At 44.7% G+C, this 16,469-nt stretch overlaps 1 protein-coding gene across 1 annotated transcript in view; it reads right to left on the bottom strand.

Annotated features, from left to right (window-relative positions):
- Positions 1–13,162, bottom strand: part of LOC129830671 (sodium-dependent lysophosphatidylcholine symporter 1-B-like) — a 45,502-nt gene extending 32,340 nt beyond the window's left edge. The window contains exons 1-3 of the mRNA XM_055893271.1: positions 12,929–13,162; positions 2,971–3,096; positions 942–1,066 (exon numbers count right to left, since the gene is read on the bottom strand). Coding sequence (XP_055749246.1) covers positions 942–1,066; positions 2,971–3,096; positions 12,929–13,021 — 344 coding nt within the window. The 5' untranslated portion in view covers positions 13,022–13,162. The remainder of the gene's footprint in view (positions 1–941; positions 1,067–2,970; positions 3,097–12,928) is intronic.
- Positions 13,163–16,469: the final 3,307 nt, after the last annotated feature.

Here is a 16,469-nt window from a genome sequence, read left to right on the forward strand (position 1 = left end):
TATCCAATTAGCACACATTCCCTATGGCCTAACCCTATCCAATTAGCACACATTCCCTATGGCCTAACCCTATCCAATTAGCACACATTCTCTATGGCCTAACCCTATCCAATTAGCACACATTCCCTATGGCCTAACCTTATCCAATTAGCACACATTCACTATGGCCTAACCCTATCCAATTAGCACACATTCCCTATGGCCTAACCCTATCCAATTAGCACACATTCCCTATGGCCTAACCCTATCCAATTAGCACACATTCCCTATGGCCTAACCCTATCCAATTAGCACACATTCCCTATGGCCTAACCCTATATAGTGCACTACTTTTGACCAGGGCCTATAGGGCTCTGTTTTAATGTAGTATGTTGGAATAGAGTGCCATTTGGGACACGTAGGCTTGAAGCACACTTGGCACACCAGTGGGATTTCAAAATGACTGGGGACCAATGGGGGAAATGTCCAACACACAGACATTCCAGCGAGATCTATTGCTAAACCATTGTTGGTAAACGCAGACTATGACCCTTTTGGCTGTCACCAAGTATTCCTGACACTCCCTTGCACTTACATTTGTTGTTGTTGCTGCATAGAACCTGTGAATAGTAACACTTCAAAAATGAAAATAACACAATCTTGTAAGGCAATGTGGATATTTGAAACCGTCAGGTAGCCTGATATCCATCTGCCAATAGAGGTTGCCTTTAGTTACAGCAACAGATGCCACAACCAGGGAATTCGAAACAAAATGGCTGAATTAGTGGGGAAGAACCTAGAGCCCACAGATAGGAGTTACGGCCGCTTTCCTCAGTTCTTTCCTTCATGACTACCTTTCAGTGGGATGAATTTCACAACAAAACAGGAAGAGAGAAAACACATGAAGCTCCAAGGCTAAAATGTGACTGATATGATATCAGAACCAGTAAAATGGGCCGTACCATGGCAGCATTCGTCCGAAGCGTGTCCAGGGAGAGCGCGAGACCATAAAGCCAATGATCGGGTCCGTCACAGCATCCCAGGCCCTCCCCACGAACAGGATGATCGACGCATAGAATGGGTCCAACTTGAGGAAGGAGGAGAGGAGAGAGAGAGAGCAAGGTTAGAGATATGGATGGATGAATGGTTAGAACTAAAAAGGACCAGGCTGGGAGACTTGATGGAAACAGGTCCAACTGACCTGACAGAGGCGGCTCATTTGAAGCATAAAGCGGTCATGTTCAACCTATTGAGTCAGTCCTGTGGGCACCTGAAAGTGTTCCCTCATCATGCTACAGAATAACAGGAAACCACAAGATTAAAGGACTATGTCTAGAGAGCCTAAGGAGATTACTCCATGAATCCTACCACCTGCTCAAGGAGGTTACACTTAAAACGTGCAGAAACCGCTTCACCATTTCCTGGTTGCTAAAATTCAAACAGTTTGCGTCACAACAAGCAAGTTTAGAGACTCACTGTACCATCTAAACCGCTGTGAAATATAATTTCCCATAACCAAAAATATTGTTGTTTAAACTGGTGTACAAAACTTTTTACAAAAGTAAGACTCAAAAAAACAACTTGAGAACAGGAAGCATAGAAAGTGGACAGAACAGATCTATGACTTCTTTGGGACTTGTTTTCAACATGAATTACAGATCTATAACTCCCATTTCTACGTGAATTTAGTCAGGTCTCCCAAAAAAAAGTTACATTTTGCAGTTTTAAAACACTAGTGGACGCTGGACGTTGACAAAAGCCAGAGCAGAGAAAGTCGTGACTATAGTGCGAAGAACGATGGCTATGCTGTGTTGCCGAATTGACTCTTCATCACTGACCTCAGCGGTTGGGGGGGAGGGGGGAGTTGGACGCCATCTTGCCCTCAACAACCAGATCAACATCAACATTCTACTAACGTGAGAGCGCCAGTCTACTCGACTGCTCTCCCCAGGGCCAGACGAGTCAGTCTACTCCCCTCCCTCTGGCTAAGCCTCAGTAAGGTCTTTGATACAGTCAGGTCACAACCCACCACTGAGTTAATAACTTCATCTGAGTCCCAAACGGCACCCTATTCCCTATTAAAGTGCACTACACCCCTGGCCAGAGGAACAAGCCTACATACTGCATGTAATCTAGGTGACCCAGTACCGTTTCTAAATAAAGAAATGCTAGGAACATATAGGCCAAAATAAATAGTTTTCTTGTTTTGTTTTAGCCTGAGGGCATCTGACCAAGACGCTTCTATATTCCTGACCATCTGAAAAGACCACGGTATGCTACATTAGTCTTTATGATCTCTGAGGAATTTACACTCAGTTGGGAGTCGAGAACCTGAACACCATTTGAGATAGCAGGACCCATCACTATTCTGCTGGCACTTGCACTGACAAGTCCTGTCAGATCTGTGAACACTAGGAGGGGGTAGGTCAGTGAAATGGTGATGGGGCCACTGACTGATGTCGGCATCCCAAATGACACCCCATTCCCTATACAGCGCACTACTTCTGACCAGGGCCCTATGGAACCCTATTCCCTATATAGTACACTACTTTTGACCAGAGCCCTATGGAATCCTATTCCCTATATAGTGCACTACTTTTGACCAGAGCCCTATGGAATCCTATTCCCTATATAGTACACTACTTTTGACCAGAGCCCTATGGAATCCTATTCCCTATATAGTGCACTACTTTTGACCAGAGCCCTATGGAATCCTATTCCCTATATAGTGCCCTACTTTTGACCAGAGCCCTATGGAATCCTATTCCCTATATAGTGCACTACTTTTGACCAGGGCCCTATGGAATCCTATTCCCTATATAGTGCACTACTTTTGACCAGAGCCCTATGGAATCCTATTCCCTATATAGTGCACTACTTTTGACCAGAGCCCTATGGAATCCTATTCCCTATATAGTGCACTACTTTTGACCAGAGCCCTATGGCTAGTGCACTGAATAGAGAAAAGGGTGCTACTGACTGAAGACTCACCTGTGCCACATCCAGTAGGTATATCTGGAGGAAGAAGCCCAGCGCACATCCTGTGATCTGATAGGGCGCTCCTCCCACCGCGTAGCACAGCTTGTTGCATATGGACAACCTGTCGTACTGCTCACGCTGGGAAAGACAGGGGGGAGGAAAAAAGGGGTTCAATCATTAACAACAAGTTGATATGTTTAACAGTTTAGTTTATTAGGATCCACATTAAAAGGTAGAGGAATGTGCAATGCATGAATGTTACATTAATTAATTCCTTATTAAAAAGTTTCATGCAATAGCTTAGGCCCTGAATGCAAGTCTGTTGCATCAACGGGGTTTGCTAATGCGAAGCAGAAACAAGATGGCACCCAGGCTTGCACGGAATGGATTGATGCAATAATGTGTCTGGTAAAATCACTGTTTCACATCAGACACCAACTGAACTCTGTTGCAGTCTGACCTTCAGAGTCACAAACCAACAAATAACTAAACAGCTCTAACATCAGAGAGGGAATTCTAGACAAAGTAGGGATACAATATTGTTACCGCAATATTTTTTTACGATATAATAAAATAATTATTCCAAAACATACGGTATAACATTTCCTATACAGTGCCTTGCAAAGTATTCATTCCCCTTGGTGTTTTCCTATTTTGTTGCATTACAACCTGTCATTTAATTTATTGCATTTTTGGGGGATTTCATGAAATGGACATAAAATGGTGAAGTGAAATGAAAAAAAAAACAACTTGTTTCCAAAAAAAATGTAAACATAAAAGTTGTGCGTGCATATGTATTCAGCCCCTTTGCTATGAAGCCCCTAAATATGATCGGTGCAAACAATTACCCTCAGAAGTCACATAATTAGTTAAATAAAGTCCACCTGTGTGCAATCTAAATGTCACATGATCTCATATATATACACACACACACATCTGTTATGAAGCAAACGGCACCATGAAGCCTAAGGAGCTCTTCAAACATGTCAGGGACAAAGTAGTGGAGAAGTACAGATCACAGTTGAGTTATAAAAAAATATCTGAAACTTTGAACATCCCACGGAGCACCATTAAATCCATTACCAAAAAAAATGAAAGAATATGACACCACAACAAACCTGTCAAGAGAGGGCCGCCCACCAAAACTCACAGACCAGGCAAGGAGGGCATTAATCAGAGAGGCACCAAAGAGACCAAAGATAACCCTGAAGGAGCTGCTAAGCTCCACAGTGGAGATTGGAGAATCTGTCCATAGGACCACTAAGCCGTACACTCCACAGAGCTGGGCTTTACGGAAGTGTGGCCAGAAAAAAGCCATTTCTTAAAGATAAAAATAGGTAAACATGTTTGGTGTTCACCAAAAGGCCTGTGGGAGACTCCCCAAACATATGGAAGAAGGTACTCTGGTCAGATGAGACTAAAATTGAGCTTTTTGGCCATCAAGAAAAACGCTGTCTGGTGCAAACCCAACACCTCATCACCCTGAGAACATAATCCCCACAGTGAAGCATGGTGGTGCAGCATCAAGCTGTGGGGATGTTTTTCAACAGCAGGGACTGGGAAACTGGTCAGAATTGGAGGAATGATGGATGGCGCTAAATACAGGGAAATTCTTGAGGGAAACCTGTTTCAGTCTTCCAGAGATCTGAGACTGGGACGGAGGTTCACCTTCCAGCAGGACAATGACCCTACGCATAATGCTAAACCAACACTCGAGTGGATTAAGGGGAAACATTTAAATGTCTTGGAATGTCCTGGTCAAAGCCCAGATCTCAATCCAATTGAGAATCTGTGGGATGACTTAAAGATTGCTGTACATCAGCGGAACTCATCCAACTTGGATTTGGAGCAGTTTTGCCTTGAAGAATGGGCACAAATCCCAGTGGCTAGATGTGCCAAGCTTATAGAGACATACCCCAAGAGACTTGCAGCTGTAATTGCTGCAAAAGGTGGCTCTACAAAGTATTGACTTTGGGTGGGGGTGAATGGTTATGCATGCAGTTTTTTTTGTGAATACTACTGCAAGCCACTGTATTTCTCTTTATGAAATGGTAAGCCAACATGATTTTAGCACATATTTCCTTGACTGATTAGAAGTGTTTTTTTATTATGGTTCTCTTGTCCCTCTGCAACACACATGACACCAATTCGCAATTCGCAATTCATATAGAATAGTAATAAATATAGAATTGCAATATATTGCTAAGTATCATGAAAATATTGTATTGTAAGTTCCCTGGCAATTCCCAGCCCTACTACAAAGTGATCCAACTGGACAGTGTGTCAATAACTTGAAACAATTAGTGCAAGGTACATTAACCTATGTAGAAACACACTGGCTAGGAAAAACTCCCTAGAAAATGCAGGAACCTAGGAAGAAACGTAGAGCGGAACCAGGCTTTGAGGGAAGGCCAGTCCTCTTCTGGCTGTGCCGGGGGATAATGAGAGTACATGGCCAGATCGTTCAAGATGTTCAAACGTTCATAAATGACCAGAAGGGTCAAATAATAATCACATCAACTTATTTGCAGAGGTAGCCTAAGTATGATTGGATCTACGGTCTCTTTGGCTTCGCATTTAGCAGGCTCTCTTTATAATGGTGATAGGGGGGCATTCTGCTTAGCAGCCAAATCCAAAACAGTCTCTCTCCCGTCCTCCCTCATCCGTTTTACTCAAGAGTTCTGGTTTCCAGATCAACCATCCAGCTACAGAAGACACCCACAGTAACGTGAGGCCCAGGCGCAGGAACAGGAGCTACAGAAGACACCCACAGTAACAGGAGGACCAGTGCTGGGAATCTGGGACAAAGAGGCATTTTTGTCATGAGACGGTCCCACGACAGCGTGAGAACAGTGTAACCCAATTATTCTGTCTCTGTCCCCACAGGTTGTAGACTGGAACCTTTCCCTCCTCGATACCAGTCACCCTGTCCGCATCCCAAACGGTATCCTACTCCCCATGTATAGTGCACTCCTTTCATATCATTTCCCTGGCATGAGTGACCTGACAGACTGCCTCCAGAATGGCACCGTATATCTCTACATCACTCTCTGGAGCCTGATCAAAACAATAAACGTCCAGACTGGTTAGTGTGTCTCCTCACAGGGTTGTCACAATCCCCTGGCGAGAACGAGGGTCTTTCTGCACTTCTCTCACAGGGAACTTTGCCAGGATGGCTGGCCAACCTGAAAGGGAGCCCTCAACGTTTGTCAACCAATAGGCAGTCAGGAGCACAGGCACCCACACCCTCCTCCTAAGCCAATGAAAAGGGCTCTGTGGCCACCACCTGGGTTTGCGAGGATCCTGATTGGTGGGATCTGAGACGTCACCTCACTCACACATAGGGGGAACATTGGGTACTAAGAACTACAGGGCAAATAAAAGTTTATTTGTGCCCGGGTCCCAAATCAATCCTTATCCTCTTCTAGGCTAAGTGGAGTTGCCAACACATCTAGATTTTCCAGGCAAGTTCACAGGCCATAAAACAAGTTCAAAATAAAACAACTCCTTGAGAATCTGTGTCTATTATTGTTTGTACTTTGGATCTGGTGAGACACACGAGTCACCGTGTGACCATAAACGTCAGATAACTAAGGCTGTTGACGCACCAACATTCTTTCAGTGACAACTTGTTCTGACTGAAATAAAAAAGGACCCTCTCTTAAGCCTGATGTAGGCTTACCACAGGGACATGAAGGCATCTTTCACAGTGTTGTGGACTGACTCACTGACAATATCTGGCCTAACACTAGTTTTTAATTCCTGGTCAAACACCAATGGTATTGTACAAGGTTGAATCTTTGGAAACCAAAACCGTGGCAACCCATGAGATGCATTTCCCAACATAGACTTATTGGGACTACTACCCCACATACATTACCCATATCAAAACATAGACTTATTGGGACTACTAACCCACATACATTACCCATATCAAAACTTTTGGGAGTTAGAGCTACAGGATGCAAATTTCTGTTTGAAAAAGCTAGCCTTTGCTTTCCTGACTGACTGCGTGTATTGGTTCCTGACTTCCCTGAAAAGTTGTATATTCAATGCTAGTGCGGTCCGCCACAGGATGTTTTTGTGCTGGTCGAGGGCAGTCAGGTCTGGAGTGAACCAAGGGCTATATCGGTTCTTAGTTATACATTTTTAGAAAGGGGCATGCTTATTTAAGATGGTAAGGAAATTACTTTTAAAGAAAGACCAGGCATCCTCGACTGACGGGATGAGGTCAATATCCTTCCAGGATACCCGGGCCAGGTCGATTAGAAAGGCCTGCTCGCAGAAGTGTTTTAAGGAGCGTTTGACAGTGATGAGGGGTGGCGTTTGACCGCGGACCCATAGCGGATACAGGCAATGAGGCAGTGATCCTGATTGAAAACAGCAGAGGTGTATTTGGAGGGAAAGTTGGTCAGGATAATATCTATGAGGGTGCCCATATTTACAGATTTAGGGTTGTACCTGGTGGGTTCCTTGATGATTTGTGTGAGATTGAGGGCATCAAGCTTAGATTGTAAGACTGCCGGGGTGTTAAGCATATCCCAGTTTAGGTCACCTAAAAGAACGAACTCTGAAGATAGATGGGGGGGGCAATCAATTCACAAATGGTGTCCAGGGCACAGCTGGGAGCTGAGGGGGGGGGGGGGGGGCATCTGTAACAAGCGGCAACAGTGAGAGACTTATTTCTGGAGACCTTCATTTTTAAAATTAGAAGCTTGAACTGTTTGGGCAAAGATCTGGAAAGTATAACAGAACTTTACAAGCTATCTCTGCAGTAGATTGCAACTCCTCGCCCTTTGGCAGTTCTATCTTGACAGAAAATGTTGTAGTTGGGGATGGAAATATCAGAATTTTGTGGCCTTCCTGAGCCAGGATTCAGACATGGCAAGGACATCAGGGTTGGCGGAGTGTGCTAAAGCACTGAGTAAAACAAACTTAGGGAGGAGCCTTCTGATGTTAACATGCATGAAACCAATACTTTTACAGTTACAGAAGTCAACAAATGAGAGCGCCTGGGGACACGCAGGGTCTGGGTTAACAAACCTGTCTATCTGACATGTGGGCGCAACACATTACCCATAACAAACCTGTCTGTCTGGAATGTGGGCCTACACATTACCCATAACAAACATGTCTGTCTGACATGTGGGCCCAACACATTACCCATATCAAACCTGTCTGTCTGGAATGTGGGCCTACACATTACCCATAACAAACCTGTCTGTCTGACATGTGGGCCCAACACATTACCCATATTAAAACCTGTCTGTCTGACATGTGGGCCCAACACATTACCCATATCTAACCTGTCTGACATGTGGGCCCAACACATTACCCATATCTAACCTGTCTGACATGTGGGCCCAACACATTACCCATATCTAACCTGTCTGACATGTGGGCCTACACATTACCCATATCTAACCTGTCTGACATGTGGGCCCAACACATTACCCATATCTAACCTGTCTGACATGTGGGCCTACACATTACCCATATCAAACCTGTCTGTCTGACGTGGGCCTACACATTACCCATATCAAACCTGTCTGACATGTGGGCCCACACATTACCCATATCAAACCTGTCTGACATGTGGGCCCACACATTACCCATATCAAACCTGTCTGTCTGACGTGGGCCTACACATTACCCATATCAAACCTGTCTGTCTGACATGTGGGCCCAACACATTACCCATATCAAACCTTTCTGGCATGTGGGCCTACACATTACCCATAACAAACCTGTCTGTCTGAAATGTGGGTCTACACATTACCCATATCAAACCTGTCTGACATGTGGGCCCAACACATTACCCATATCTAACCTGTCTGACATGTGGGCCCAACACATTACCCATATCAAACCTGTCTGACATGTGGGCCCACACATTACCCATATCAAACCTGTCTGTCTGACATGTGGGCCTACACATTACCCATATCAAACCTGTCTGTCTGACATGTGGGCCTACACATTACCCATATCTAACCTGTCTGTCTGACATGTGGGCCTACACATTACCCATATCAAACCTGTCTGACATGTGGGCCCAACACATTACCCATATCAAACCTGTCTGTCTGACGTGGGCCTACACATCACCCATATCAAACCTGTCTGTCTGACATGTGGGCCCAACACATTACCCATATCAAACCTTTCTGGCATGTGGGCCTACACATTACCCATAACAAACCTGTCTGTCTGAAATGTGGGTCTACACATTACCCATATCAAACCTGTCTGACATGTGGGCCCAACACATTACCCATATCTAACCTGTCTGACATGTGGGCCCACACATTACCCATATCAAACCTGTCTGTCTGACATGTGGGCCTACACATTACCCATATCAAACCTGTCTGTCTGACATGTGGGCCTACACATTACCCATATCAAACCTTTCTGGCATGTGGGCCTACACATTACCCATAACAAACCTGTCTGTCTGACATGTGGGCCTACACATTACCCATATCAAACCTGTCTGTCTGACATGTGGGCCCAACACATTACCCATATCAAACCTGTCTGACATGTGGGCCCAACACATTACCCATATCAAACCTGTCTGACATGTGGGCCCAACACATTACCCATATCAAACCTGTCTGACATGTGGGCCTACACATTACCCATATCAAACCTGTCTGACATGTGGGCCTACACATTACCCATATCAAACCTGTCTGTCTGACATGTGGGCCCAACACATTACCCATATCAAACCTGTCTGACGTGGGCCCAACACATTACCCATATCAAACCTGTCTGTCTGACGTGGGCCTACACATTACCCATATCAAACCTGTCTGTCTGACATGTGGGCCTACACATTACCCATATCTAACCTGTCTGTCTGACATGTGGGCCCACACATTACCCATATCAAACCTGTCTGTCTGACATGTGGGCCTACACATTACCCATATCTAACCTGTCTGTCTGACATGTGGGCCTACACATTACCCATATCTAACCTGTCTGACATGTGGGCCCACACATTACCCATATCAAACCTGTCTGTCTGACATGTGGGCCTACACATTACCCATATCAAACCTGTCTGTCTGACATGTGGGCCTACACATTACCCATATCAAACCTGTCTGTCTGACATGTGGGCCTACACATTACCCATATCAAACCTGTCTGTCTGACATGTGGGCCCAACACATTACCCATATCAAACCTGTCTGTCTGACATGTGGGCCTACACATTACCCATATCTAACCTGTCTGACATGTGGGACCACACATTACCCATATCAAACCTGTCTGTCTGACATGTGGGCCTACACATTACCCATATCAAACCTGTCTGACATGTGGGCCCACACATTACCCATATCAAACCTGTCTGTCTGACATGTGGGCCTACACATTACCCATATCTAACCTGTCTGACATGTGGGCCCACACATTACCCATATCAAACCTGTCTGTCTGACATGTGGGCCTATACATTACCCATATCTAACCTGTCTGACATGTGGGCCCACATATTACCCATATCAAACCTGTCTGTCTGACATGTGGGCCTACACATTACCCATATCTAACCTGTCTGTCTGACATGTGGGCCCACACATTACCCATATCAAACCTGTCTGTCTGACACGTGGGCCTACACATTACCCATATCTAACCTGTCTGACATGTGGGCCCACACATTACCCATATCAAACCTGTCTGTCTGACATGTGGGCCCAACACATTACCCATATCAAACCTGTCTGTCTGACATGTGGGCCTATACATTACCCATATCTAACCTGTCTGACATGTGGGCCCACACATTACCCATATCAAACCTGTCTGTCTGACATGTGGGCCTACACATTACCCATATCTAACCTGTCTGTCTGACATGTGGGCCCAACACATTACCCATATCAAACCTGTCTGTCTGACATGTGGGCCTACACATTACCCATATCTAACCTGTCTGACATGTGGGCCCACACATTACCCATATCAAACCTGTCTGTCTGACATGTGGGCCCACACATTACCCATATCAAACCTGTCTGTCTGACATGTGGGCCTACACATTACCCATATCAAACCTGTCTGACATGTGGGCCCAACACATTACCCATATCAAACCTGTCTGTCTGACATGTGGGCCTATACATTACCCATATCTAACCTGTCTGACATGTGGGCCGGGCCCTACACTTGTAAAGGAGTTAAATGAATGAGAATCTGCAGGACATGGGCACTGCAACATCTAAACCTTCCTGTGCAATCCACCTCTAGAGAAGAGTGTGCAATAACCCAGGGCTCGACCTTAACAATTGGCCCGGGACAAGACAAATAAGTCGGGGTGTTAAGCATCCCGTGTCCTGCAGTTTTACCTTTGTTTTCAGATGTGTGTAGCCTACTCTTGTCGGTGTGATCTCTGGCAGATGGAAGTGTAATAAAATGGTCAACAAGCATCGAAAGCTGGTTCAGGCACCAGGCAAGCAGGTCCAGGCACCAGGCAAGCAGGTCCAGGCACCAGGCAAGCAGGTCCAGGCACCAGGCAAGCAGGTCCAGGCACCAGGCAAGCAGGTCCAGGCACCAGGCAAGCAGGTCCAGGCACCAAGAAAGCAGGTCCAGGCACCAGGCAAGCAGGTCCAGGCACCAGGCAAGCAGGTCCAGGCACCAGGCAAGCAGGTCCAGGCACCAGGCAAGCAGGTCCAGGCACCAGGCAAGCAGGTCCAGGCACCAGGCAAGCAGGTCCAGGCACCAGGCAAGCAGGTCCAGGCACCAGGCAAGCAGGTCCAGGCACCAGGCAAGCAGGTCCAGGCACCAGGCAAGCAGGTCCAGGCACCAGGCAAGCAGGTCCAGGCACCAGGCAAGCAGGTCCAGGCACCAGGCAAGCAGGTCAAGGCACCAGGCAAGCAGGTCAAGGCACCAGGCAAGCAGGTCCAGGCACCAGGCAAGCAGGTCCAGGCACCAGGCAAGCAGGTCCAGGCACCAGGCAAGCAGGTCCAGGCACCAGGCAAGCAGGTCCAGGCACCAGGCAAGCAGGTCCAGGCACCAGGCAAGCAGGTTCAGGCACCAGGCAAGCAGGTCAAGGCACCAAGAAAGCAGGTCAAGGCACCAGGCAAGCAGGTCCAGGCACCAGGAAAGCACCCCATTGGTCCAACACCACCAAACCTTGAACCAGCTGCTAAAAAAGGCAGTATAGGAGGATAAGACAATTCATTCCGAGCTGTAAAGAGGAGTTTAATTCTGCGTGCAGTTTGACTGTGGTTGATAACTTGATTTATTACACAACTATCGGTTAGGCATTTTTATACCAACTTTATATATTTTTTAAACGATTCACACCCCTAGTATACACCAAAATCAAGCATGCATGGTAGCGCTTATTCAAACTTCAGAAGAAATCACAGCTCCAGTCCCGGTGAAATGACACGTAGTCTCGCTGCTATTGTTAGCTACATGGAGCATTACGCTCCTCTGGCACGGCGTAGACTACTCCTATATTTCAAACTCCCAAAAGCCCCATTCCAATGCATTTTTATTGCCTAAACCGCATAGATATTTCTAATCACTTATATAACCTACGCTATTCTCAATTGGTTTTTCAAAGCAAAAAGCATCCTTAACATAAATAGCTGTAGCAAATCATTTTTAATGAATAAAGGGAAGACAGACCGGGGGTTTGGTGCTCGCCTTGGGAAATGTAATTGAAACGTGATGGCTGCTGTCATCAAAGCCGGTGGAAATAAAACTGACTATAGTTTATCATCAAGAAGTAGCTGGCTGGGCAACTAGGCTAATTGTTTAGGCTGGACGTATAAAAAGTTACAGACACGAGAATGTCGACAAACCGTTCCATCTCTTTGGAATCGCCGTTCAGTCAAAGCCGTCTTCCTCTCCAGTTTAGTTCAGGATGTACATTCATGCATACACATGTGCTGTTAATATTGTTGTTCATAAAACTATACATTAATAATCAACGTACCTTCCCAGCTAATTTGACCACATCTGTGTTGATCGGTTTATTAGTTAATAAACTATTGTTGGAATATTGGTCGGCGCCTTCCCCTTTTGCCATCACTTTACGGATAAATAACGTTTTGAAAAAACAAATATTATACTTTAATAAAATCAAAACGGCGTTTTAAAACAGAAATCGGTAGTTAAATCGGTTACACCTTGTGAGATCCGTTCAGACTACACAACATGTGAAATGTGACGACTAGGCGTCTGCCATGATGTAGCAGTAGGACCCCGCCCCTTACCGTTCAGTACGATAAACCCCGCCCACAAAGCTGGCGAAGACTCAGACCAAGTTTTAATGTGTATTTATCTACTTCACCTTTATTTAACTGGGCAACTCAGTTAAGAACAAATTCCTATTTACAATGACGGCCTACCAAAAGGCCTCTTGCGGGGACGGCGGATGAGATTTAAAAATACATTAAATAAAAATATAGGACAAAACACATCACGATAAGAGATACAACGCAACAAGACAACAACATAGCGTGGTAGCAACACAACATGACAACAACAACATGGTACAAACATAATTGGGCACAGACAACAGCACAATGGGCAAGAAGGTAGAGACAACAATACATCACATGAAGCAGCCACAACTGTCAGTAAGAGTGTCCATGATTGAGTCTTTGAATGAAGAGATTGAGATTAAACTGTCCAGTTTGAGTGTTTGTTCATTCCAGTCGAACTGAAAAGACAGGGACCTAGGGATGTGTGAGCTTTGGGGACCTTTAACAGAATGTGACTGGCAGAACGGGTGTTGTACCTGGAGGACGAGGGCTGCAGTAGATATCTCAGATATCAGAAGTTAAGGAAATTGTATCATACTGTTTATAGATTGTACGACACAGGAGGTTGGTGACACCTTAATTGGGGAGGACAGGCTCGTGCTAATGACTGGACCTGAATTTTTTATTAAATGTAACCTTTATTTAACAAGGCAAGTCAGTTAAGAACAAATTCTTATTTACAATGACGGCCTAGGAACAGTGAGTTAACTGCCTTTTTCAGGAGCAGAACGACAGATTTTTATCTTGTCAGCTCGGGGATTCGATCCTGCCAACTTTCAGTTACTGACCTAACGTTCTCACCACTAGGCTACCTGCCGCCCCTAAAATTGGTGGAATGGTACCAAATAAATCAAACACATGATTTCCAATGGACATGGACTGAAATGTAATTCCAGTAATTATTTTGGCAATAATGTCAATCAATAATTGTCCGTTTTCCCATTTATTCTGGTAATGTAAAACATGTTTTAAGATATAGTAATTAGGTCATCTCAAAAGATCACTACATACAACTACACACTATGAACCAGACATACCACGTACCCTGATCTGGCCTAATACACACCAAACTGTAAGCTATACAGCACCGTCGTCGGTGTTTTCGTGGACATTCCACATCTGCAGTAGAGCCAATAGATGTGAGTTTTATACAGCCTTATGATTACATTTACAGGTAAACCTTCTGTTTGCTAATGGGCAGTGGCAACTGGTTATGATGTGAGGGTATGTACCCTAGCTATGCATATATACACTAGTAAGGCTCCCCGACTTGCGTCTTACGGTCTCCGGCACTGAATCTCAGTGATAGAAGCATCACTATAGACTCTGGTTATATATTTTTTTAGGTATTTTTCTTAAAACTGCATTGTTGGTTAAGGGCTTGTAAGTAAAGCATTTCACTGTAAGGTGAACGAACACCTGTTGTATTCAGCATTTCACTGTGAGGTCTACTACACCTGTTGTATTCAGCATTTCACTGTGAGGTGAACGAACACCTGAAGTATTCAGCATTTCACTGTAAGTTGAACGAACACCTGTTGTATTCAGCATTTCACTGTGAGGTCTACTACACCTGTTGTATTCAGCATTTCACTGTGAGGTCTACTACACCTGTTGTATTCAGCATTTCACTGTAAGGTCTACTACACCTGTTGTATTCAGCATTTCACTGTGAGGTCTACTACACCTGTTGTATTCAGCATTTCACTGTGAGGTCTACTACACCTGTTGTATTCAGCATTTCACTGTAAGGTCTACTACACCTGTTGTATTCAGCATTTCACTGTGAGGTCTACTACACCTGTTGTATTCAGCATTTCAATGTAAGGTCTACTACACCTGTTGTATTCAGCATTTCAATGTAAGGTCTACTACACCTGTTGTATTCAGCATTTCACTGTGAGGTCTACTACACCTGTTGTATTCGGCATTTCACTGTGAGGTCTACTACACCTGTTGTATTCAGCATTTCACTGTGAGGTCTACTACACCTGTTGTATTCAGCATTTCACTGTAAGGTGAACGAACACCTGTTGTATTCAGCATTTCACTGTAAGGTCTACTACACCTGTTGTATTCAGCATTTCACTGTGAGGTCTACTACACCTGTTGTATTCAGCATTTCACTGTGAGGTCTACACCTGTTGTATTCAGCATTTCACTGTGAGGTCTACTACACCTGTTGTATTCAGCATTTCACTGTGAGGTCTACTACACCTGTTGTATTCAGCATTTCACTGTGAGGTCTACACCTGTTGTATTCAGCATTTCACTGTGAGGTCTACTACACCTGTTGTATTCAGCATTTCACTGTGAGGTCGACTACACCTGTTGTATTCAGCATTTCACTGTGAGGTCTACTACACCTGTTGTATTCAGCATTTCACTGTGAGGTCTACTACACCTGTTGTATTCAGCATTTCACTGTGAGGTCTACTACACCTGTTGTATTCAGCATTTCACTGTAAGGTCTACTACACCTGTTGTATTCAGCATTTCACTGTAAGGTCTACTACACCTGTTGTATTCAGCATTTCACTGTAAGGTCTACACCTGTTGTATTCAGCATTTCACTGTAAGGTCTACACCTGTTGTATTCAGCATTTCACTGTAAGGTCTACTACACCTGTTGTATTCAGCATTTCACTGTAAGGTCTACACCTGTTGTATTCAGCATTTCACTGTAAGGTCTACACCTGTTGTATTCAGCATTTCACTGTGAGGTCTACCACACCTGTTGTATTCAGCATTTCACTGTGAGGTCTACTACACCTGTTGTATTCAGCATTTCACTGTAAGGTCTACACCTGTTGTATTCAGCATTTCACTGTGAGGTCTACTACACCTGTTGTATTCAGCATTTCACTGTAAGGTGAACGAACACCTGTTGTATTCAGCATTTCACTGTAAGGTCTACTACACCTGTTGTATTCAGCATTTCACTGTGAGGTCTACTACACCTGTTGTATTCAGCATTTCACTGTGAGGTCTACACCTGTTGTATTCAGCATTTCACTGTGAGGTCTACTACACCTGTTGTATTCAGCATTTCACTGTAAGGTCTACACCTGTTGTATTCAGCATTTCACTGTAAGGTCTACTACACCTGTTGTATTCAGCATTTCACTGTAAGGTCTACTACACCTGTTGTATTCAGCATTTCACTGTAAGGTCTACACCTGTTGTATTCAGCATTTCACTGTGAGGTCT

Source organism: Salvelinus fontinalis, chromosome 32, assembly GCF_029448725.1.
Source record: "Salvelinus fontinalis isolate EN_2023a chromosome 32, ASM2944872v1, whole genome shotgun sequence".
Classification (NCBI taxonomy): domain Eukaryota; kingdom Metazoa; phylum Chordata; class Actinopteri; order Salmoniformes; family Salmonidae; genus Salvelinus; species Salvelinus fontinalis.